This window comes from Vipera ursinii, assembly GCF_947247035.1.
Source record: "Vipera ursinii genome assembly, chromosome: 2".
In the NCBI taxonomy this organism is placed as follows: domain Eukaryota; kingdom Metazoa; phylum Chordata; class Lepidosauria; order Squamata; family Viperidae; genus Vipera; species Vipera ursinii.
In genome coordinates, this window is record NC_139513.1 from 126,434,521 (window position 1) to 126,457,281 (window position 22,761).

The following is a 22,761-nucleotide window of genomic DNA, read 5'->3' on the forward strand; positions in this document are numbered from 1 at the left end:
CAGAGGGAATATGTAAATGATCAAAGTAGCTACCTAACAGAAAATTGCTACATAATGGAGGATTTATATTGGATATTTCATAAATTTGCATTATTTGATACAAGCATATTGTATGAAATTATGAAATAGTAATCTGCTTCACAAATGTTCATGATATTTTGACTAAATGTATATATAATATTATTAAAACTTTTCCTGTTTGGTAAAAATAATAGAGTTACATCCGTGTACAGGGCTGAAAAATGAGATATAGGAAAGTATGCATGTAAGTGAGATAAGAAATTGAGAATACAGGATGCTCTCGGCTGGGGAGAAGCAGCCCAGTTCTTCACGATCGGAACTTTTCTCCAGCCCATTCATTCTCCTCCTGCCTGCTGGAGACATTCCACCCCATGTGGGACAAAATCAATCCGTCAGGCAGTATTCTTGCTCTTAAAGAGGTTGGGTGAAAATGGACTACTTTTTTGCTCCTTCTTTGAGTCTCCCTTTCTTTGCTCAAAGAAGGAGCAAAAACTGCTTGCTGATGAGACTCAGGTCTCTCCAAGCAAGCAGCTTTTTTGCTGCCCCTTTAAGAGCAAAGAAAGTTGAGTGTTTTTGCCATCAAGGAGACCTGCTGAAAAACAGCCCTTTTTCAGCAAACCCCCTGAAAAGAGCAGAGGCAGAGCCTTCCCAGGGTTAGCCACTAGGGGAGACTGCAAATGGTGATCACATAGTTGCAGGGCGCTTGGCGACTCATCATGAGCATCCAGATTGCAGTCATGTGACCATGATCATAATCATATGATCATGGGAGGGGGCTGCATTGGAGGTAATTTGGACACAGATCGTAAAGTCCTTTTAGCGCTGTCATAATTTCAAACAGTTGCTGAGCTAATGGTCATAATCAAGCACTACCTGTATGTCATTTTGCATGGCATTGTTTTCAGGTGACAAGAAAGAAGTACCTAACTTGAGCAATTTAATGCCCCTAAATCTTTCTTACTGTTTTTAATATGTTTAATAGGTGCAGAAGAAAACACTCTAAACCAATATACTGATGAAGCTCGATTGTTAATGACCCTTGCTGAATCTTCGTTTCAAAATGCTGCTAATGAACTCGTAACAGGCCATATTCTGATTAAGGATTTGGAGCTAATTATAAAATATAAGACACGATTCATAAGTAAGAGGGAGGGATGAATTGTGTGAATGTAGCTTAATCGTTTGTTAATTGGGTTTTATGAAATCATAAATCACCAGGACAGTAAAGAAATACATATTTTGTTTTTATGCGGTGTCATCTCAGAGTTCTGCAACCTTTCCGGCTTTGCGGATCAGCAGAGCTGGGTAGGGTATGGTTCCATGCACACTTGTCGGCTGCTCCTGCAAATGGAGCTGCTTGCTCTTATGCACTGGGGGACCCTCCCTAAAGAGGTGCATTTGGCTCCCATTCTCCCAGTACTTAGGAAGATGGCAAGCTCTTTGTTAACTATTTTAATTATTGATTTTACCTTAGGTTTTTTATTTTAATTATAACTTCTTGTTATATTTGTTTAATAATCCATTAAATAAATAATTGGAGCTGTACTTTTCTTGAACTGTTAAGTGAATTGCAGTACCATTATTCTCGTAGAACCCTGATGTGAGAAAATGGGGTTGGGAAAGTATGGAGGAATGTTAGAAATAAAGAACCTGAAGATAAGATTTCATTAATACTATAATTTATTTGCACTTCTGGCCGGGCTACAAAAGGGGGAAGGGAATTCACTTCGTGCTTTCAGACTTCTGTGCAATCCATCCTTCCTTCCTTCCTTCCTTCCTTCCTTCCTTCCTTCCTTCCTTCCTTCCTTCCTTCCTTCCTTCCCTCCCTCCCTCCCTCCCTCCCTCCCTCCCTCCCTCCCTCCCGCTTATCTATGAGGAGATTGACTCCTGGATTAGCTACATTATGCCACTAAATTTAAATATCTTTGGCAGGCTTTCTTTTATTGTCTCTAGACAGATTTTCCTAGCTCACTCAGTAACTTTCATAAACTTTTTTGCTTCTAGGAACTTCAACTTGTGCTATCTAGTTCAACAGGATGTATCAGTTTGTTGTATTAGAATGGCTCTTCTTTCATTCCAGATAGATGCAAGAGTATTATTCTTCTGCCCCATACTATACTGTATGTATGTTGGGGTTCTTGGGTCCTCTAGTTGATTCCCACATTTTTTTAAAAATCATGAAACCACTGAATGGGGGTGTCAGCTGAGGCAATCAGCAAGATGCAGATGCTTACTCAATCCACTACTAGGGCAATCCTACCTGGACTGATACATCCTGTTGAACTAGATAGCACCACAAGTTGAAGTTCCAAGAAGCAAAAAAGTTTAAGTTACTGAGGGAGCTAGGAAAATCTGCCTAGAGATAATAAAAGAAAGCCTGCCAAAAGTTAAAGTGTGTGGTTATTTGAATTTAGGGAGTCCGTTTGCCTTGAGCTGTTAGTCCCAGAGTATAAATTCTTTACCTCTCTACAGAAACAAAGTTTTTTAAATGTTTTCACCCACATGTGTATGATGATTGGTTAATTTATACCAGCTTTGAACCACCCAGCTTTCGGCTGAGCCAACAATCTTCCATTGGGAATACTATACTTGCCTTTAAAACTAGGCCAGCTACTTTCACAAAACAACTAGATTATTTATTGTAGCTGACTGATTTTATCTTGGTATGACAGTGCTTTATCATTTTACACTGCCTAGAGTCCATTTTGAAACACGGTAATAACTTTTAAATTCCTAAGCAATTTTGACACTAAGTTATTTGCAGGAATGTTTCCTCCCGTATTTACTTACTAGTGCCATAAGGTCTTCAATTGAGACTTTTCACAAGATCCCCTGCCCATTGATAGATGCTGACTGAAGAAAGAACCTTATGGGTCCAAATCATCTATGGAGCCATCTCACATAGGATACTTAAATTATGTTACATGCCATGAAAGATCTATTTGCTTTTTTCCATGCAGCTTAAAAAACATTGTAGAGATATGTACGGAATGTATTGTTACACAGAATGCTAGGATGTTCTCATTTTGGACCATGGTAATGCAACTGTGCCAGGGATGGAGGCTAATTTTGAAAGAAAAGAAAATCTGGAAATTAGAACAAAAAAAAATTGTTCCAAAAAAGTTGGAACAGAAAACAGTTTATGAGATGGCCTCAGATTGGCCTAGTTTAGAAAAATACATATTATTCCAATGTCCCCTAGAATCTCCTTCCTAAGAAGACTAAATTTTACACATTATTAGTGTTTTGGCATTTTAAGGATTATTGCTATTATGATTTTATGTTATATCTGTTTATCTGCTGTCTAGATGGGTTTTAGTGTTTTATATTGTTTATAGATTTTTGACTGTGCATTGTCTGATGAATCCTCTTAATTTGCTGGTGCAAAATTATTATTATTATTATTATTATTATTATTATTATTAATAATAATAATAATAAAATTCCCAATTTTGATTACAGAATGCACAGAACAGTCACTCCCAAATGAATTATTTGAAGGACTGAAATTAGAAAAAGTGTTAGATCTGAGACTACAGGAAGTATTGCATGTCAAGAAAGAGCAAAAATACTTGGGAGTCCTTTTGGATATGTTGAGGAAGGTTCAGCGCTATTTAAAAGGTATATTTTTTAAATTTTAAAATTTTTTAAAATCAGTGTTTATAGTTTCCTGCAAATTGTTATCTGATACTTCTTTGCAGTTATTGTTAATATCCTCCTAAAATAGAGCTTGAATATATGGAAGGATGAATGGGAAAGCAACTGAAAATTCTAACACGAGAGAAATGGCATAATACAGATATGAAAACACAAGCTCTTTAGATTGGTGCTCTAAAATGAATCTTTGAGCAGGGTTATGTCAAATGCTTAAATGAACTGAAAATTATTATTGTATTCCCCCCCCCTTTTAAAGTTGATTTAACTGAAGTGGAACAAAAGCACAGCGGAAAACTGTCACTGAAAACTTTGGATGCTGTTGTGAAAGTGAGGAAACCCACTTCATGCAGTGATGATGAAATAGAGACCTATCTCCATTTGAGTGAAGAGCTAAAAGTTGTATCTGAACGTGTGTATGATTATAAAGATAACCACATTTTCCTGCATTGCTGGGAGCAGGCAGCCAAGAGGCTAAAGAACAACATGGAGGATTCAGACACTGAACAAACTCTAGATATGGAGGAAGTGTATTATTTCTTATTTAATCCTTGTTACAAGGAGTTCCAAAGGATTTATGACAGCTTGAAATTGGGAGACCTCACATTTGCTGAAGTGAATGCTCTCTTCAAAGATTTTAATAATCATTATGAAGAACTCAGACGTGATTTCCAAAGTATGTGCCAACTGCAGTATCAAGATAGTGGAGAATGGATAAATGAACGGATCCAGCAGATCCAACAGTATCATGAATTGGGTTTGGCATTGGATTCTGCTAAAGTTATCGACAAAGTCAAGGAAGTTTTGAAACTTACTGGTAATTTCAGTGTCCTGCAACAATTGCTGAACTTAGTAAGTACATCTCTTTAACTTGCCATTCAAAAGACAGTCCAGTAACCGAAAAGATTTTGTATAGTTTCAGTCTCATAAAATTATAAAAGTGTGATATAAGCAATGGCTACACGCTCTACTGATATGGCTGGCCTTTGAGCTGTTGGAAATTACAAACCTCTGCTGTATTCCTATACATTTCCTAAAAGGAATGATTTTCAGGGGGAAAAAGTCACTTCTGTGAATCTCTAAGACCAAAGGGATAAAAAAAATAGAAGTCTGGAACAAAGGGGGGAGGGAATTTGTGTGTTCTTAAGATGCAGTATTCTTAATATATGTAATTTATTCTTCAGACAAGTGATTTCCAGTCCTTTCAAGAAGAAAAGCTTTCTTCTATGAGCTCTTCATTGATGCGTGCTAAGAAACTGCTGCAAGATATTACTGAAAAACGTCGCCTGTGCCTTGAAGAGCTGGCGCTTAGGAAGGAGTTCGTTAACTGGGTCAAAGAGGCTTTGGAAGGTAGAACTGATGTATCTCTGTTGTTTCCCCAAGGAAAGTTTTAACTGTATGTTGGGTCGAGCTGTTGTATTCTCCACTCTGTTTATCAGGAAGACACCTGGTCAGAGAAAACATAAGTTTAATGGAAGTTTTATTTATCTTTTTTGAATATTCTCTCTCCCTTTTCTCAGTCTGACAGTTTGGTACTTCTACACTTTCTCTCCTTTGGATTTTTCATTTGCATGTACTGTGAGGAACATATACTTGAATGTGTATTTCCTTTCTCTACTGTTACCCATCCAGAGATAAAGCATGAATTAAACCTTGACAAATAGAACATCTAGATCAGACTTCCCCAAACTTTGGGCCCCGGGGGCCGATTCTGTGGAGAGAGATTTTTCCGCAGACTGGAGGAAGCGTGGTTTTGCGTGCTGCCTGTAGCCTATGGATGAGGCTTTGCTTGTTTGTGTGCACCAGTTGCTGGCATGTCACGGCCAGTACTGGTCCACAGACTGGGGGATGGGGACCTCTGATCTAGATGCACAATCATGTGTAATCAAACAAAGTCACACATATGCTATTGTGAATAAATGCCGTAAGAAAAGGTAAATGTTAAAGGAGATCAGGTATGAGGCGATGACACCTATACCTGAGGTCTCCTTGCCCTGCCAGAATGAAGGACTGGCCTTTTGAGAAGAAGCTAGGCTATCTTAGTATCATTGATGACTCAAATTAGGGAGCACCTGCGCCCAGTGCGCTCTCAAAGAGAGGGCCTCCTCAGGGTGCCGCCGTTCGGAGAATGCCGTCTGGTGACCCCCAGGGGGAGGGCGTTCTCTGTGGGTGTGCCTGACCTGTGGAACCATTTACCGGTAGAGCTCCGGATTGCTCCCGACCTTCGCTCCTTCCGACACGACCTAAAAACCTATTTGTTTGGACAATCCGGCCTGGTCTGATGGGTTTTGATTTAATTATTGTTTTAAGGTAATTTATTTTCTGCATTTGGGCACGAGGGTTTAATTTCTTTTTAATTTCTTTATTTTGGGTATTTATGGTATTTATGTCCCTGTTCACCCTGAGTCCTTCGGGAGAAGGGCGGTATACAAATCAAATAAAATAAATAAAATAAATAAATAAATGCAGAAGTGTTATATCCCAAGGCTGAAAGAATGGAATGAGAAGGAGAAAAGCGAGCAGAGCGAAACCCAGTGGTACAGTGGAGAACAAGAGGCCATCAGTGATAGCAGCAGCAGCAGCAGCAACAGAAAGATCAATGCTGGGGGTGGAGCAGAGGGATATTAAATGGTGTGGTGATGACAGGATCACTACAGGAGCCAACAGCAGAGTAATATTGGGTGGTAGTTACTAGACATGGGGAGTATGGATGTAGGCAGCTGAGGAAGCTGAAAAGATGACAATGTGAGCCCAGGATATTGGCATCCTAAAGCACCAGCCATTGGAGCCTGAGATGTTGTGAGATACCCCAGAGAATCCCAGGGTGCTGGTAACAACCAGACAGAGGCCAGTAGGTATGATGTAGCAGCCTAGGAAAAAAAGTCTGCTCACATTTCAAAACTTCTATCAAGCCACAAAGCCAAGAACCTGTTCCCAACCCAAAGTCTAAGTGCAGCAATATAACACTAACTGGGCAGGCAGAGAATTGTGCTGTGATTTGGCCGATCTGAATAAAGATAATGGAAGAATCATGAGTAAGATATTGTAAGAAAGATGGAACTAAGACAGGATAAAGTAAGATAAAGGCTATAATTAGATGAATGCTGGAAAAGAGTAATTCTGAATCAAAGTGAAGGTTATAGCTTTAGCTTGTCTGTAAAGTGATAATTATAAAAATACCCTATTCTTGGGAATCCATATTGCTTTATCCCCAAGTGCCCATAGTCCTAGGTTTAATCTACAATACATAGGAAAGTGGCTCATGAATATTTGGAGGGTGGAGGAAAGCTAGAAAAATAAGTAGTAATAGCAGCAGTAATTAATGTGGTTGGCACCATTGAGATTGAGAAACAACAATATCTTTCTTTGTACTAGTCCTCTACCCATCACTCTAAGGATCTCTTGGTAATAGAAAGAGTTTGGGTGCAAGTGGAGAACCTGCTACTACTTCTGAACATTGACAAAGACTTTGAGGACTGTTTTGTTTTCTACTTTTGGATTTCAGCCATAGCTGCAAGTGCTATTTTGTGGGATCAGCAGGCAAATGCTTCCAGGGATTACTACCCATGGTGGTTTTGTTTTGGAGGTGTGTTATGAAGAGTCTGAATTTGTTAAGGCTGGAAGAAAGGAACGACAGGAATAGGCTACCCCTGGTCAGTCCAGTAATACCAATAGCACTTAGACTTATATACTGCTTCATAGTGCTTTACAGCCCTCTCTGAGCGGTTTACAGAGTCAGTATTTAAAAGTTCAGAGGACTAATTTCTAAAAATTGTTGAATCAAACCTGGAACAAAGTAGCCAGTGTGGAATGGAACATTTCCAATGTTCTTCAGAATGTGGGTTTTCATATCTCTATTTATCATTATTGCATTATTATCATTATTGTTTATTTTTGTATAAAAAAACAAAAAAAGCAATTATAATTACAATTATAAGTATAAGCCATCCTAGAAAGCACTTCAATGCATCCAGGGAAGCCATTCATAGAATATAAATTTCCTTTTTACCTCACAAAGCGCTTTCTTCCTTTCCATTAGACAAAAATGAGCTGAAAGTGTTTGTGGAGCTGGCTTCAATATCTGCAGGAGAGAATGACATGGATGTGGATCGTGTGGCTTGTTTCCATGATGCTGTGTTTGGCTACTCCTCCATGCTGTATGATTTAAAGCAAGAGGCAGGATTTGAGGAATTCATGAAGTGTTTGGAGAATATATGGAAAGCTCTGGAAAGTGATCACAACCTCCCCGCGAAGCTGGTAATTATTGTAGCAGCCTTGTATCTTTCTGTTACTCCCTGTGCATTTGACAAAGATGCTTTATGCTTATAGCATATTAATTAGTAAAAATATTCTTTGAACCTGAAGTCTACAAACCACTTAGGTGCTCTGCATTCAAAGAGAAGCACGGAGTTATGTTTTTCCACATGAAGTGCAGTTTGCATATTATGTCAATGGGCAATTTTAGTGAAATTAAACTAAGGTAAAGTATGCTTGAAAGCCCAGAAAACAGTGGGGTAGAAATTTTAGAATGTCTGCTTAAATTCTGTCTATTTTACCTGACTTAGGAAAGATACAAGCTAATGGGAATTATCCTTATCATATCTTCTCCCTATAGCGTGATTCTGCAAGATACTTGGATTGGTTAAAAACTATCAAAGAGAGTCATGGCTCTGTGGAGTTGTCTTCTATATCCCTGGCAACCAGAATCAATGAGAAAGGAATCTACAGAATTAAGGCCCCAGGAGAGGGACAGAAGGTGAGACATTGCTTAAAAATGATTCCCAAACAGGTCTCTTTTTTCTTATTTTCTGCTAATTTCCACAAAACTATTTTTAAATGTTCTTTTGTGCATTTAATTTGTTTGCCTCTACTGCTGAACCAGCTCGCTCTAGGTGGTGTAAAATAAAATAAGGATTAAAGAATGAAATATAGTAATATATGAAAAGGATATTATTGCATTAAATAGCCTGCTTGTAATGAAAAGGAGTTAGCAAAAAAAAAGGTATTCATGCAATTTTTACCCCCATTAACATTTTAAATTGCAGCTCAACTATATTACAATCACGTTTAAGCATATTTGCTAATAAATTGCTTTCTTTATGAGTGTCTAATGTTTACTGAATTAATACATTTTAAAAATGGGCAGTCTTCATTATGTCCTTGTATATATTATGTTTTGTTGTAAGGTTTGCCTGGACACTATTCTGGACCTGACTATCCAAGAAAGTCATGGGGACCAAGAGAATCGGACGTATTCTCTGGAAGAGCTTCAAGAACTGATGAACAAGTTGATGTTGATGTCTGGAAAAGAAGAACAAAGTGCACAAGTGGAGAAATTTTCTGAAGTAAGCTTCCTGAACTAGCCTGATGCTAATTAAGAGGAATTGATGATTTTATATGCCCAAAGTATTTAAAATAGATATATTTTGTATATAAAGATTATTGCTTATTGCTCAGTTGTAATAGCTATAGCGATGGCCTCAGCCCCAGCAAGGTCGAACACATGATTGTGTAAGGACTGTCACTGTAATTATATTGGGGAGACAGCCAAGCGGCTTAGAACTAGGATCCACGAACACGAACTGGCCATCAGACGACAAGAGCAACGCTCACAGGTGTGGGTGCATATGGCCAGCAACAATCATATGTTCGACCTTGCTGGGGCTGAGGCCATCGCCCAAGATGTCACCCAGGGCAGCCGGTTGCTAAAGGAAGCGTGGCTATCCGACGAGCGCTCCATCAATCGCCATTTAGAGTTGCTGCCTGCCTATCAGGTACTAAGGAAATAGGAAGAACGGTGCAACAACTCACAACGAGTGCAAAGGCCACAGCCCACGCAAGATCAGATCCAGGGGCCTATGGAACAGCAAAGAATTATGACCGGCAAGGGGAAGGAATCCCCAATACGATCCGTGCAGGAACTAATGATGGGAGGTGGGATACTACACACGCAACAGGGAGGGGATGGCTACAGGACAGGAAACATTGGAAGACCATCCCATGGCAACAGGTATCCAGCCATGCCCAAAGCAGGCAAAGGAGAGGCGAGGATCCCTGAACTCATGAATATGCAGTTGGATGCGAGACAACTAGAAGCAATACGATCAGCGGGGGTGGGTAGACCAGTGGCGCATTCCATGAGCAGAGCGCAGAAGCAGTTAGTCTTATAGGCAGGCTTTTGAACCTCCAGCATTCCACTCTGACAATGTTGGCAGTTAGCTGATAAAAGCTAAACATTTGTTGTTTTTTTATATATATTGTATAGGTTGTTTAATAATGATTTGGATTCAATCTGCTGTTGTGTTTTTGTATGTATTCTTCACTCAGGTATTTTCTAACATTCAGAGATTTGCATTGTCCTTCAAGAACCTTTATTCTGCTGGAAACATGCTTTTCCGAAACTGGATTGCTAACATATATTGCTCACCTGAGAGTCTGTTTTCCATTGATATGGACTTTAATTTAAGTTCCATCTGTGGCCTTTGTGGAAGTGGAGATGTGGCAAAGGTTCTGCCAGTCATGTGCAGGAAGATGGAGAGTTTTCTGGAGAGGTGGAATCAGTTCATGTCTGAGAAGCGATCCCAGTATTTTTATCTGAATTATTACATAGCTGAACAGCTTGTATATTTATGCAAGGAGCTTGGTTCGGGGAAACCCAGTGAGTCTGCCTTAATGATGCTGTCTTTCGTAAAACACAACTGCAGTAGACAAGATATTGAAGAAGTCTCCAAACTAGTGGTATCTGAAATACCAAAGAGTTTTGATGTAACCTATGGACACCAGGCAAGTAGAAGAGAGGTGACTGAACACCTGGAGGAAATCTGGGGGTCCTACATGGAGAACATGGGTTTATTTCTTCCACACTGCTTTGATTTTGAAACTCTTGGCAGATTCCTATCTACTTTGGCAGATTTCGAGAGAAGGAATGTTAAGCGAATGTTACCACAAGGTCTTCATTCTAGGCAGCCCAACCTCATTCTTTGCCATCGCTCTGAAATTTTGGTTTCTACAATTTCCATCTACATGAACAATCCAGAAGAGATGCTACCCTCTTATGATGAAGTCTTATTGTGTACACCACAAACCAGCTACGAGCAAGTGGAATTGTTTATGAGGCGATGCCTTACTCCAAACAAGAAAGAAAAGAAGATTTATACCTTACTCTTTGCAGATGAGTTGAGTTACGATGTTGGCTATAAGTTAGAGGAACTATACCAAAAACTACATTTAAAACATACCAGTGACTATCAATTAGTGATATTCTGCAATTGTGAGAGAGAAGACAGCTATATCCCTTCTGTTTTTAGTAATTTCATCATTCACATGACCCCTCTTCGGCCCCCAAAAGACATCCAAAGTTACCTTGGGAAGCATTACAAAGCCACTGAGCTTGGAAATCCATCAGCTTCTGTATTCAAGAATAATATGTGTGTTGGGATTGTATCTTCTGAAAGAGCTGGAATGGGTGAGAAAACCAAATTCAAACAACCTCCTATCTTGGCTATATAATCAGTTTAGCAAGAAAATGATCTATATTAGCGTAGTAGTTAATAATTAATATTAATCGGGCTTGTTTATAAGAAATCTGTTTCAAACCATGTTAATAATAATAGCAATTTATGGTTAAGTAGTGCTATAGTTAATTGGAATTGTCATTTTAATTAACATGTAATGTGAATAGTTCTATCCATACCTTCATTATAAGCACTAAATAACAATCTTATCTAACAGGAGCCATTCTTGTGAGATAGAAATACATATGTTTGATAGTTTGATATTTCAGCAAGCCTGTATGCATGATAGAAACACTATACATTTTTATGGGGCCACAATGATAGATTTCAGTATTTCAGCACTGAACTGCTAGATTCAGCAGAAACCCTAGGTTACTTTTTGAAAAGTTACTTTTAAAAAGAACCAAAGGGGATTTTAAAAAGTTTAAATTTATTCTGATCTTTATTTTTAACTGTATTGGTTTTCTTTGATGTTCCTTATGTTCTCTATATTGCTAGGCATTTGTATAGACTATGTGAGTTCTCAGTCTCAAATTAGTTATTTTATTTTTATTTTTCCTGTCAATATCTTAAATACTTTTTTTGTTAAAAACTGTAGGAAAATCTCTCTATATAAAGAGGCTGCATCAAAAAATGAAAGCGCAACTGCAAGGACACAGAGTTCCTTTAAGAACCATTCGGCTGATTGATCCTCATGTGAATGAAAGAAAAATCCTGAATTCTCTGTTTCTACTCCTGGACCAAAAGTCCCAGAAACAGCCTATGATTCTGCATTTTGATATTACTTCTTCTGTGAGTATGTCACAGTTTTGATTGATGAGATTTCCCTTTTCATCCAATACATCCTTTTGTGAGAAGATACTCTTATATCTAGAGGAGGAACATCCCTGTTTATTTGTATGGTCCTTATGTTTCTGTATTCTTCCAGGTTCAGACTGGCATTTCAGAATTTTTGTTCAAGCTCTTCATCTTACGGTATCTGGAAGATACAGATGGGAAAATTTGGCTCCGCAAACAGTGCCACCTCTATGTTGCAGAAATTCTGCAACCGTCCCCCTCACCAAAAAAACAAAGAGGATCTGTAAGTACATCCAGAGGCATAGAATATATATATGCTGGGTTTTTAGTATTTTGAAGCAGAATTTTAAAACTGGTTTCTGTAAGACAATGGAGAAAATAGGGATTTCCCCTTAGTCGTAGCTACGGAATGTCTTAAGGAAGAAAAAACATCTCCCTACATGGGATTAAAGTGAAACTGTGTGCAAGGGACTGAACATTTTTTTTCTTCCATGAACTCTTAAAGAGATTTTTCCATAATCTCTTGTAGCAAAGAAGTAATTTTGTTCATAGTAATTACAGTTCTGCAGTATTGACTAACCATTTCCATAGTACAAAATTAAAACACTGGAAAACTGATGGAGCTTGTGAAATAGGAGAATAAATTCAAAAAACCTTTTTATTGTATTATAACTCCTTCCTTTTCTCCCTCTGGTCTTTTTTTTAGAAATCTCCAGGATTGAACTATAGTTTCCTTGATGTATTCCCTCAAGTAACTTGCAGATCTCCTAAAGAAGTACTGGACAAGGATATTCAGAATTTATTTCATGACAGCAGTGATCCTGGAGTAGATCAAGAAATGTTCTTTAGTGAAGCTTTTCAGAGACCATTCCAGTATTTGATAAGAGAAAACAGAGGTGAAAATCTTGATGTGTTCCAGTATAGAAAAGGCTCAGTGGAAGGGACTCCAGGAGAATGCCTACAGCTGTTCTTGATCTACTGTGGAGTGATTGACCCTTCTTGGTCAGAACTTAGAAACTTTGCTTGGTTTCTTAACCTTCAGCTGAGAAATTGTGAAACCTCTGTTTTCTGTAATGCTGAATTTGTCCAGGACACTTTGCAGGGCTTTAAAAATTTTGTGGTCACATTCATGATTTTAATGGCAAAGGATTTTGCAACTCCTTCGCTTAACATTTCTGATGAAAGCCCTGGAATGCAAGATTTCGGAGAGGTTACTGAGGAAGCTCTTGCTCCATTTTTGCTTCGGAAAAAGTGGGAATCTGAACCCCATCCATACATATTCTTCAATGAGGACCGTGTATCTATGACTTTCATTGGCTTCCATCTCCAGCACAATATCAATGGCAGCATTGATGCCATCAATCCTTTGAATGGCAATATTATCAAGAGAAATGTCATGACCCCTCAGCTGTACAAAGGGTTAGTTCTTCAAAAAGTTCCGTTCAATATTAATTTTGATGCATTGACCAGAGTTGAGAAAATTGAGAAACTTTGCATGGTCTTGGGGATTGAGTGGCCAACTGATCCTGATGAAACTTATGAACTTACAACAGACAATATACTAAAAATGCTTGCCATTGAAATGAGATTTAGGTGTGGAATTCCTGTTGTCCTGATGGGAGAAACTGGCTGTGGAAAAACCAGGCTTATAAAATACCTGTGTGAACTGCGTAAGATTGGTGTAGATGCTGATAATATGAAGCTTGTCAAAGTTCATGGAGGTACCACAGCAGATGCGATCTATGCTAAAGTGAGGGAAGCTGAAGATATGGCAAAAGACAATAAGTTGAATTATCAGTTTGACACAGTTTTATTTTTTGATGAAGCCAACACCACAGAAGCTGTCAGCTGCATCAAGGAAGTGTTATGTGACCACACAATAGAAGGACAGCCTTTACTGCCCGGCTCAGGTTTACAGATCATAGCTGCATGCAATCCTTATCGCAAACACACACCAAAAATGATCCAACGCTTGGAGTCAGCTGGACTGGGTTATCGTGTCAAGGCAGAGGACACCAGTGAAAAGCTTGGCTCCATTCCCCTTAGGCAGCTTGTTTACCGTGTCCATGCACTCCCACCAAGCATGATACCTCTGGTGTGGGATTTTGGGCAATTGAACAATATCACTGAAAAACTATACATCGAACAGATTGTGCAAAAGCTTGCCAAGTCGATCAAAATGTCCGCTAATGAGATCCAAATGATTATTGAGGTGCTTTTTGAGTCACAGGCCTACATGAGAAAGCAGAAAGACGAATGCAGCTTTATCAGCCTCAGAGATGTCGAACGCTGTGTGGAAGTCTTCAAATGGTTTCACGGCCACAGTGAACGTCTTATTGAACATCTGGAGAAGTATCTGGAAAGTAATCCCCCTAAAAGTGTAATCCAGAGAGACAGAATAATTTGGTCTTTGATTCTTTCAGTTGCTGTTTGCTACCATGCTTCCCTGGAACAGAAAGAGGCATACTGGAGAGTAATCTGTGAAATATTTCCAGAACCATATGATAATGAAAAAGTAGTTCTTGAAGAAATTAGCTTAGTTCAGGATCTTTTTTTGAGTGGTGTGCCTGTGAGGGAAAGAATAGCAAAAAACCTAGCTTTGAAGGAAAATGTGTTCATGATGGTAATCTGCATTGAACTTAAAATCCCTTTGTTTCTTATTGGGAAGCCGGGCAGCTCAAAATCTCTTGCCAAGACCATCGTGGCTGATGCCATGCAGGGTCAAGCAGCATATTCTGACCTTTATAAGGAACTTAAGCAGATCCATTTGGTGTCTTTTCAGTGCAGCCCCCATTCAACCCCTGAGGGGATCATAAATACTTTCAAACACTGTGCTCGTTTCCAGGAAGGAAAAAACCTTAGTGAATATGTTTCGGTGGTTGTATTAGATGAAATTGGATTGGCAGAAGACTCTCCCAAAATGCCTCTGAAGACCCTTCACCCTCTCTTAGAAGATGGTTGCATTGATGATGATCCACTTCCTCACAAAAAAGTTGGCTTCGTTGGGATATCTAACTGGGCCCTAGATCCAGCTAAGATGAATCGAGGCATCTTTGTATCTCGTGGAGACCTGAATAAAAATGAACTCATAGAAAGCGCAAAAGGTATTTGCTCTTCAGAACTTTTTGTGCTACAAAGAGTTGAGCGTTTCTTTCCTATCTTTGCAAACGCATATGAAGACATTTGTAAGAAACAAATTAAGGAATTTTTTGGATTGCGTGACTATTACAGTCTTGTAAAAATGCTTTTTGCTTTGACAAATAATTCTAATAGCATTCCAGGTCCCCGTAAAATAGCAGAGGTAGTTCTCCGAAATTTCAGTGGCAAAGAAGATGTTGAAGTCTTGGATACTTTTATGTCTAAGATTCCAGAAGGAGGAGATGAAAATTATAATGATATCAGTACGATCGATTTAGTTGAGCAGAACATTTATAGCGATTACCAGGATGGTGAATGCCGATATCTGCTAGTATTAACAGAAAATTATGCAGCGCTTCAGATTCTCCAACAGCGTTTCTTCAGAGATGCTCAACCAGAAATTATTTTTGGTTCCAGCTTTCCCAAAGATCAAGAATACACTCAGATTTGCAGGAACATAAACCGAGTAAAAATTTGCATGGAGACTGGGAAGATGGTTGTTCTTCTCAACCTACAAAACCTTTATGAGAGCCTCTACGATGCCCTCAATCAGTATTACGTCCAACTTGCTGGTCAAAAATATGTTGACTTAGGTTTGGGGACCCATCGAGTGAAATGCAGAGTGCATCCCAAGTTTCGACTGATTGTCATCGAGGAGAAAAAGGTGGTGTACAAGCAGTTTCCCATCCCACTGATTAACCGGCTTGAAAAACACTATCTGGATATTAATACTGTACTGAACAAGTGGCAAAAGAACATTGTGAAAGACCTGAAGAAATGGGTGGATGACTTTGTAGCAGTTAAAACTGAGAAATATCTTATGGGTCAACAAACATACACGCCTTCTGATGTTTTCATTGGCTACCATTCAGACTCTTGCGCTTCGGTTGTCCTACAGGTGACCGAAAACCTGAAAGGGTCTCTTCTTCCTGAACAGCTAAGGGAGAAAGTGCAAGAGCAGGCCCAGCTGGTCCTCTTGAACTGTGCCACCCCAGACTCTGTAGTCCGTCTCGGTGACTCTAAACTGGACTTTTTAAGAGAAAACTTGGCTGAGATATACTTTCAGCAACAGCAACACACTTCCTTTGCCGAATTTTTGCATGGATGCCTTCGGTCAGACTCTGGAGGACATACGGTGTTTGTTGAGGTAAACTGCAATTAAAGTCTTTCTTCCTGTCCCCCCCCACTGTACCCCTTTTTCTCATATTCATAAATATGATGAATTCTTAAAACGCATGATATACGACAAGAGTTGTTTAAAGACAATTTTAAAATGCTCTAAATTAGAATGCATTTCTATTATCCTTAGGAGTTAGGGCTAGTTACTTTATATTTTGTTTTGGAGATTATAGATGCAAACAGTTTTCAAGATTTTGGTCTATCTCGATAAAAATAACAGCATGGGGAAAAGTAATACTTTTTACTAAGTCTAGGCTATTGAGATGATGATTAATACTATCATCTGTACTCACAGGGCAATCTTTGTTGTTTAATAGGTTGTAGAAAATGGCTTCTTCTGATGTAATCATAGAACTACTCCAATAATATTAATATAGAAAGCTTCAAGCTTGTGTGTTTAGCTGAGGGAAGGATACCTTGGGGCTACTTGTGACTGGATTTGAACGTCCAATGGTCGTTTCCCCCTCCCCCCCAATACATGCCAGAACTTCATGTATTTATCAACACAGCAGCATTTACGGCTAGTTGCAGCATTCCATATCATGTGGCCACATTTTATGATGGATTTACCAAAATCTGACACTTTTCACAAAAAATGTGCCCCTAGCAAACGATTGGTTTGCTTAATGACCATGGCATTCACTTAACCATGGATTCACTTAAAGACTGCCTCAAAAAGCATTGTACAATTTGTTAACAATTGTCATAACTTATGATCATGATGGGCAGGCTACATTACAGCTGTAATTTTAGGACTACGTGTACCCAAAGCTTGCTATGGTTTCTTTATATTAGTGAATTGTTATTTTCCAGAAATTTGGATGGCTGCTGTGTTATTGTATGGTTTGGATTTACCCTGAATACTAAATGTTTTGAAATGAAAAGTATATGCAGGAAATATTTAGGGTATTAGAAATGCACTTTCTTGTCAGAATCGCAAGATTCAAGAAGACTCTAGCCGAGCAAATTGAAATAAGATTTTGTCTTCAGAATGTTTTCCTAGCATGTCCATATGTAGCAGAAATGTTGAGCATAGCTTTCCTTGGAACAAACGAAGGACTAGTTCAGGACTATTTCTGAGTAATAGAACAAAGGAATTTGCTATACAAATTTAGATAATAAATAAATAAAATGTTAATAAATAAAATTTCTAAACTAAAATGGTTAGAAGTTACCGGATCTTTTTGTAACCAGCTAATTGATAGTGTCACTCAGATCCTTCCCGATTTTATGCCATCGCAAAGGCTATACTGGTAGCCATTGTTAAATGACTGCCTCATTTAATGATCATTTGCAATTATGATGGTGATGAAGAATGTTCACATTTATGATTTTCATAGGTGTGTAAAGCCAATGAAAGCTGAAATAAGCTCATTCAGGGCTTTTTTTGTCATAGAACGCCCAGAATGGAGTTCCTACACCTTTTTTAGATGGAACCTTATAGGGTAGGCAAGGCAGGTTGTATGACGTGTGAGTTCCAGCACCTTTTTAAAAAAAAAAAAAAAGCACTGAGCAAAGTCAAGATTTCACTTAGCAATTGCTTCACTTAACGACCAAGTTGCTGTTCCCAATTGTGGTCTCTAAACGAGAGTCACCTATATGCGTAGGAGAAAGGAAGGGAAGAAAATATTTTCACTTGGATAATAAAAAAACAAGAGACTGCATGACCATCCTGTGAAAACTTTGTTCATATTTGACAGAAAAACCTGCTGTCTTAACTGTTACAGATCACGACCTTCTCCAGGCTCCTGACTGCAGCAGACACAGAGATTTTGAAGGCAGAATTGCAGCATGATTCAGACAGCCTGAAAGTTTTGTTCTTGCAACAATTTGACACAGAGTACTCATTTTTAAAGGATATTCGGTGAGTTTTCAGCATCCACAAAGGTTGCAGAATAACACAGATTTGTATGTTTCTTTATATTTCTTTTTTTGAAGTGACATATAAGTGCTTGTCATAAAATAAATGATTAATAGAATAAATTTCATATGATTAGAGGAGTTTTATAATTGAATTGTTAAATGTAAATTGGAGGATTGCAATGAAGTTATGTTCCTGTTCAAACTGCTGGAGTGTTTGGTGAGGTGACCTTGTTTTAAATAAATCAAGGTCTGGATGCGAGTGATCCGTTCTTTCTGCAACAAAGTGAAGCTCATTTCTGTATTTTCTCAGGAATTTTTTTGCTGTGAGGGCAGATGGGAGTAAAATCCTTATTATTCAGACTGACTTTGAAAATGGATCGCTCAGTGCCCAGCTCATTGCCTCAGCCAGGTAAGTTGCCTCTTAGATAAGACTATTAGATAAGCAATACTGAGCATATAATCAATTAATAGTTGCTGTGATATGTTTATTTAACCGTAATTATAAGCCAGCCAAGTTCATAGATTTTTACATAGTCCAATAAATACTCCAGGCCAATATTCTAATTTCATGGAGAACTATCTCCACCTATTCATCATACATCAAAATGAGGTGGGGAAATAAACTTGATCTCTCTTGAAATAATAGGAGCTGTCGGGCAGGTGAATATAGAGACTTTACTTTAACTTCACAAAAGAATGATGCCTATTTCTCTTTCCTTGCAGGTATTCAACTGTTAATGAAGTCAACAAAATACAGAAGAATCAAGTCAGGGTGTTTGTAATTTTCATCACTAAGCTGTCACGAATTGAAGGAGGAAGTTCCTATATAGGATTTCACGGAGGTAGGTTGGCTTATGTGCAAGAATAAAGAACAAGGAGGCTGGAAGTTTATTCAAGGGGATGCTATGGCATCAGGGTTGCTTCCTGCTTCCTCTCACAAATGGTCCCAGTAATGTGATTTACGAATTACTGCAGTATAGAAAGAGATGTGCTTCTAATCTAGGGCTACAAATAAGATGAAAATGTTATGTCATTTCTGTGCAAGAAAAGCTTTGCAAATTTTCTTGTGTATCATTCATAAACACAGCTGTTTTATTTTCCGCATTGTTAGAAAAATATTTTGAGTAAGTGCATCAAGGTATGAAGCTCGTTTCATTTCTATATGTTATTTATTACATAGAGATTCCTTTTATTATTTACTACAGTACTGATTGTGTTCATTGTCAAGATAGCTCTGAAATAAATCGGGATGAGACACTCAGCCTATAGCTTGCCAAACCCCTTTTAGGTTGTCTACAATGCACTGTCTGAAAAGATCACAAAGCCTTGGTGACAAAAAATGCTGTAAATCAGTGATTTGGTTTCTTGCTATATTTAATTGGGAAACATGAAAACTATATGCTGTTAAATAAGTTGAATGCAGTTACTCCTCCAATTTTGAATTTCCTGAATTACAAAAGAAAAAGTAAATCCCTACTGTCATTATTGGATTTCAGTCCACTAAAAAAAGCATAAATGTATGGAGTTCAGGCGGTATAGGGAAACATTTAGTCATATTTCTGTTCTGGATATATAATGTTAATTTTACTGTTAGTGCATTTTCCTCAAGTTTGGTCAGCCATAAATATTTACATATCCATTATTCCCTTTTGGGATAAATGAAGTTATGCAATATGCAAGAAATGAATAAAAGAAGGCTTAAAGAAAAGCTAGCTCAAATCAATTTTTTATGGCCAAAGGACCATCAAAAAAGTCAAAGAAAACAACACAGAAAAAAGAAGGAAGTGTAAGTCCATCACATCCTTATGTCCATTGCCTTTTGTTCTTCGGCTTGTATTTTAAGACAAAAATCATACATGTGGTTTAAGAAATATCAGGATTTTGTTGAAGTTAAATACTTTGACATGGGAAAATATTATTTGAATATTTCTATTTATTTATATCTCCCCTTTATTATTTTTACAAATAACTCAAGGCAGTGAGCATACCCAAAACATGCTTTTCCTCCTATTTTTCCCCACAACAACAACCCTGAGGTGAGTCGGGCTGAGAGAATGACTGGCCCAAAGTCACCCAGCTGACTTTCAAGCCTAAAGGTGGGACTAGAATTCACGGTTTCCCACTTTCTAACCCTGGTGTCTTAATCACTGGACCAACCTGGCTCTCTATATAAAACATCTCTTAATTTTGGAGAGGTCTTCTACTTCATGTTGCTATAAATGCAAAATCTATTTTTCCATTTTTTTTCTTAATAGAAATATATATACAAGTAGTCCTCAACTTATGACCACAATTGAGCCCAGAATTTATGTCACTAAGTAAGACATTTGTTAAGTGAGTTGTCCCCACTTTACGACTTTTCTTACCACATCTGTTAAGTGAATGACTTTAGCTGTTAAATTAGTAACAGAGTTGTTAAGTGAATCTGGCATTTCCATTGACTTTGCTTGTCAAAACGTCGCAAAATATGATCACATGACCCTGGGACACTGCAACTGTCATAAATACATGCCAGTTGCCAAGCATCTGAATATAAATCACATGACCATGGGGATGCTGCAACAGTCATAGCTGTGAAAAATGGTTATAAATTATTTTTTTCAGTGCCGTTGTAACTGAATGGTCACTAAATGAACTGCTGTAAGTCGAGGACTACCTGTAATAAAAATAGTATAGCCGTTGAAGACTTTTGTAATATTTTTCCCCTGACTTCTCCATGATTTCTTTGGAAGCTAACATATTTGTTGGTTTCCCAAAATCCTGTCATTAAGCCCCCTCATCTTCCCTGAGACATATGATTGGCCAAACTGAAAGGATATATTTAGCTTCAATTTTATACACAATATCCACACATTAATTGAATGAAGGCCCTTGCTGTTATGTGGTAAAAGCTACATTATTGTATTATCCAGACCTTCTCTGCGTTAACGTTAAGTGGTTTTCCTCAGAAACGAATAATATGGAATACAGGTAATAGCTGTGACATCTCATCTGTTGTTTTCAGGGCTGTGGCAGTCTGTGCATATTGATGATCTAAGAACCTCCAAGGACATGGTCTCGGATATAACATCCCTCCGAAGCATCACCGTCAGCCAGCTGTTTTCTGAAAATATGGGAGAGTCTGCAGAGAATCCTGAAAGTAAGTTCCAACTACATGCTTATGTAGTGCTTAATTCCAACAGTTTGTAGTAATTCCCATCATCGTTTTTACAGTCAGGTAGCATTCCTGTATGAGACTTACTTTATCTTTGTAGCTGCAGGGACAGAGGAAGAAGAAGAAATAGAGGAAATGGAAGTGGGGGCATCACCAATATCCAAACCAGAAATACTTGTAAGTCTTAATATGCCTCACTCATTCAATTTGATCTCAGGGCCAATGATGTTCTTCTTTGTAACAACTTGCTTTTTTTTGTTCAATGAAATTGATTATAGAAATAACATAACACATGTTTTTCACATATTTGCATCTAGATACTTATGGTTAGCTATCTGTTTTAGTCTTGGGATGATTCACACATTGCCCTATTAGAGTAACATGCATAAACAGATATAATTCTTATTTGTGATCACTCCATAGGGATCACCAGGGCTTTTTTTCTCATAGAATGCTCAGAACACCGTTCTGGCACCTTTTTTTGCAAAGAAAAGAAAAGAAAAAAAGCTCCCTCTGAAAGCCTATTGCAGGGCTACAGTTGCAAGAAAAAGTATGTGAACCCTTTGGGATTACGTGGAGTTTTGCATGAATTGGCCATAAAATGCGCTCTAAACGTCATGTAAGTCACAACAATAGAAAAACACAGTCTGCTTAAAATAATACTACACAAACATTAGCTGTTGTCATGTTTGAATTGAACATAAGATGGAAACTTTCACAGTGCAGGGTGGAAAAAGTATGTGAACTGTTATGTATCCAGGTGCAGGCATCTGCATAGCAACAGCCACCAGGGGGCGTGGCCTGGACGGTTTTGGCGGGAAACCTAGCTTCGGTGGGAAACCTAGGGCCAACCCCATTGGCTGGCCGCCTGCCTGGCTAGGTATATAAGAAGACCAGGCAGCCCTTGTTCTCCAGTACGCACCCCCCCACAATAAAGAGCTGAACACGTACTCCGGCTGGCATCTCTTCCTTGCGTCGGACCCACTACATTATAGTGGCGATGAGGGTGGGATTCTGCCGACAGAAGAGCTGAAGTCACTAGGGGAACGCACTGCGTGTTGAAGGAAAAGAGATATCTTTTCCTTTTCCCCCAACGTGGCCACCAGCCATCGCGACTGGCCACCACGAGAGACCCAAGACCGGCTCCGGCCACCGCAACAAGCGACTGAACCACACGCCGTAGAAACCGACGGAAGGGTGATGGCACGAACAGGGCAACCCCATGAGTTTGACACCCGCCACCCGGAGAAATGGGCCCGATACCTGTCGCACACCGACCTGTAAATGAGATTTAACCAGATCTCGGAGGACGGCTTGAAGGCGGCAGCCCTGCTCTGCATAGGCGGACTCGCACTTCTTGAGGTCGCCGCAAACCTGTTCGCCCCAGAGGCCATAGAAACCGTCTCTTACCGGGACCTCGTCGCCAAGCTTAATGCAAAT

The 22,761-nt window shown here is 38.8% G+C and overlaps 1 protein-coding gene across 1 annotated transcript in view; it reads left to right on the top strand.

Moving 5' to 3' along the window:
* Positions 1-22,761, top strand: part of RNF213 (ring finger protein 213) — a gene marked incomplete at its 5' end in the record, with an annotated part of 158,673 nt that overhangs the window by 56,812 nt on the left and 79,100 nt on the right. Inside the window, 16 exons of the mRNA XM_083351118.1 lie at positions 1,004-1,162; positions 3,484-3,642; positions 3,935-4,527; positions 4,860-5,025; positions 7,715-7,932; positions 8,291-8,431; positions 8,862-9,020; positions 10,003-11,140; positions 11,788-11,981; positions 12,118-12,270; positions 12,694-16,272; positions 18,032-18,168; positions 18,478-18,576; positions 18,891-19,009; positions 21,172-21,306; positions 21,422-21,498. Coding sequence (XP_083207244.1) covers positions 1,004-1,162; positions 3,484-3,642; positions 3,935-4,527; positions 4,860-5,025; positions 7,715-7,932; positions 8,291-8,431; positions 8,862-9,020; positions 10,003-11,140; positions 11,788-11,981; positions 12,118-12,270; positions 12,694-16,272; positions 18,032-18,168; positions 18,478-18,576; positions 18,891-19,009; positions 21,172-21,306; positions 21,422-21,498 — 7,226 coding nt within the window. The remainder of the gene's footprint in view (positions 1-1,003; positions 1,163-3,483; positions 3,643-3,934; positions 4,528-4,859; positions 5,026-7,714; positions 7,933-8,290; positions 8,432-8,861; positions 9,021-10,002; positions 11,141-11,787; positions 11,982-12,117; positions 12,271-12,693; positions 16,273-18,031; positions 18,169-18,477; positions 18,577-18,890; positions 19,010-21,171; positions 21,307-21,421; positions 21,499-22,761) is intronic.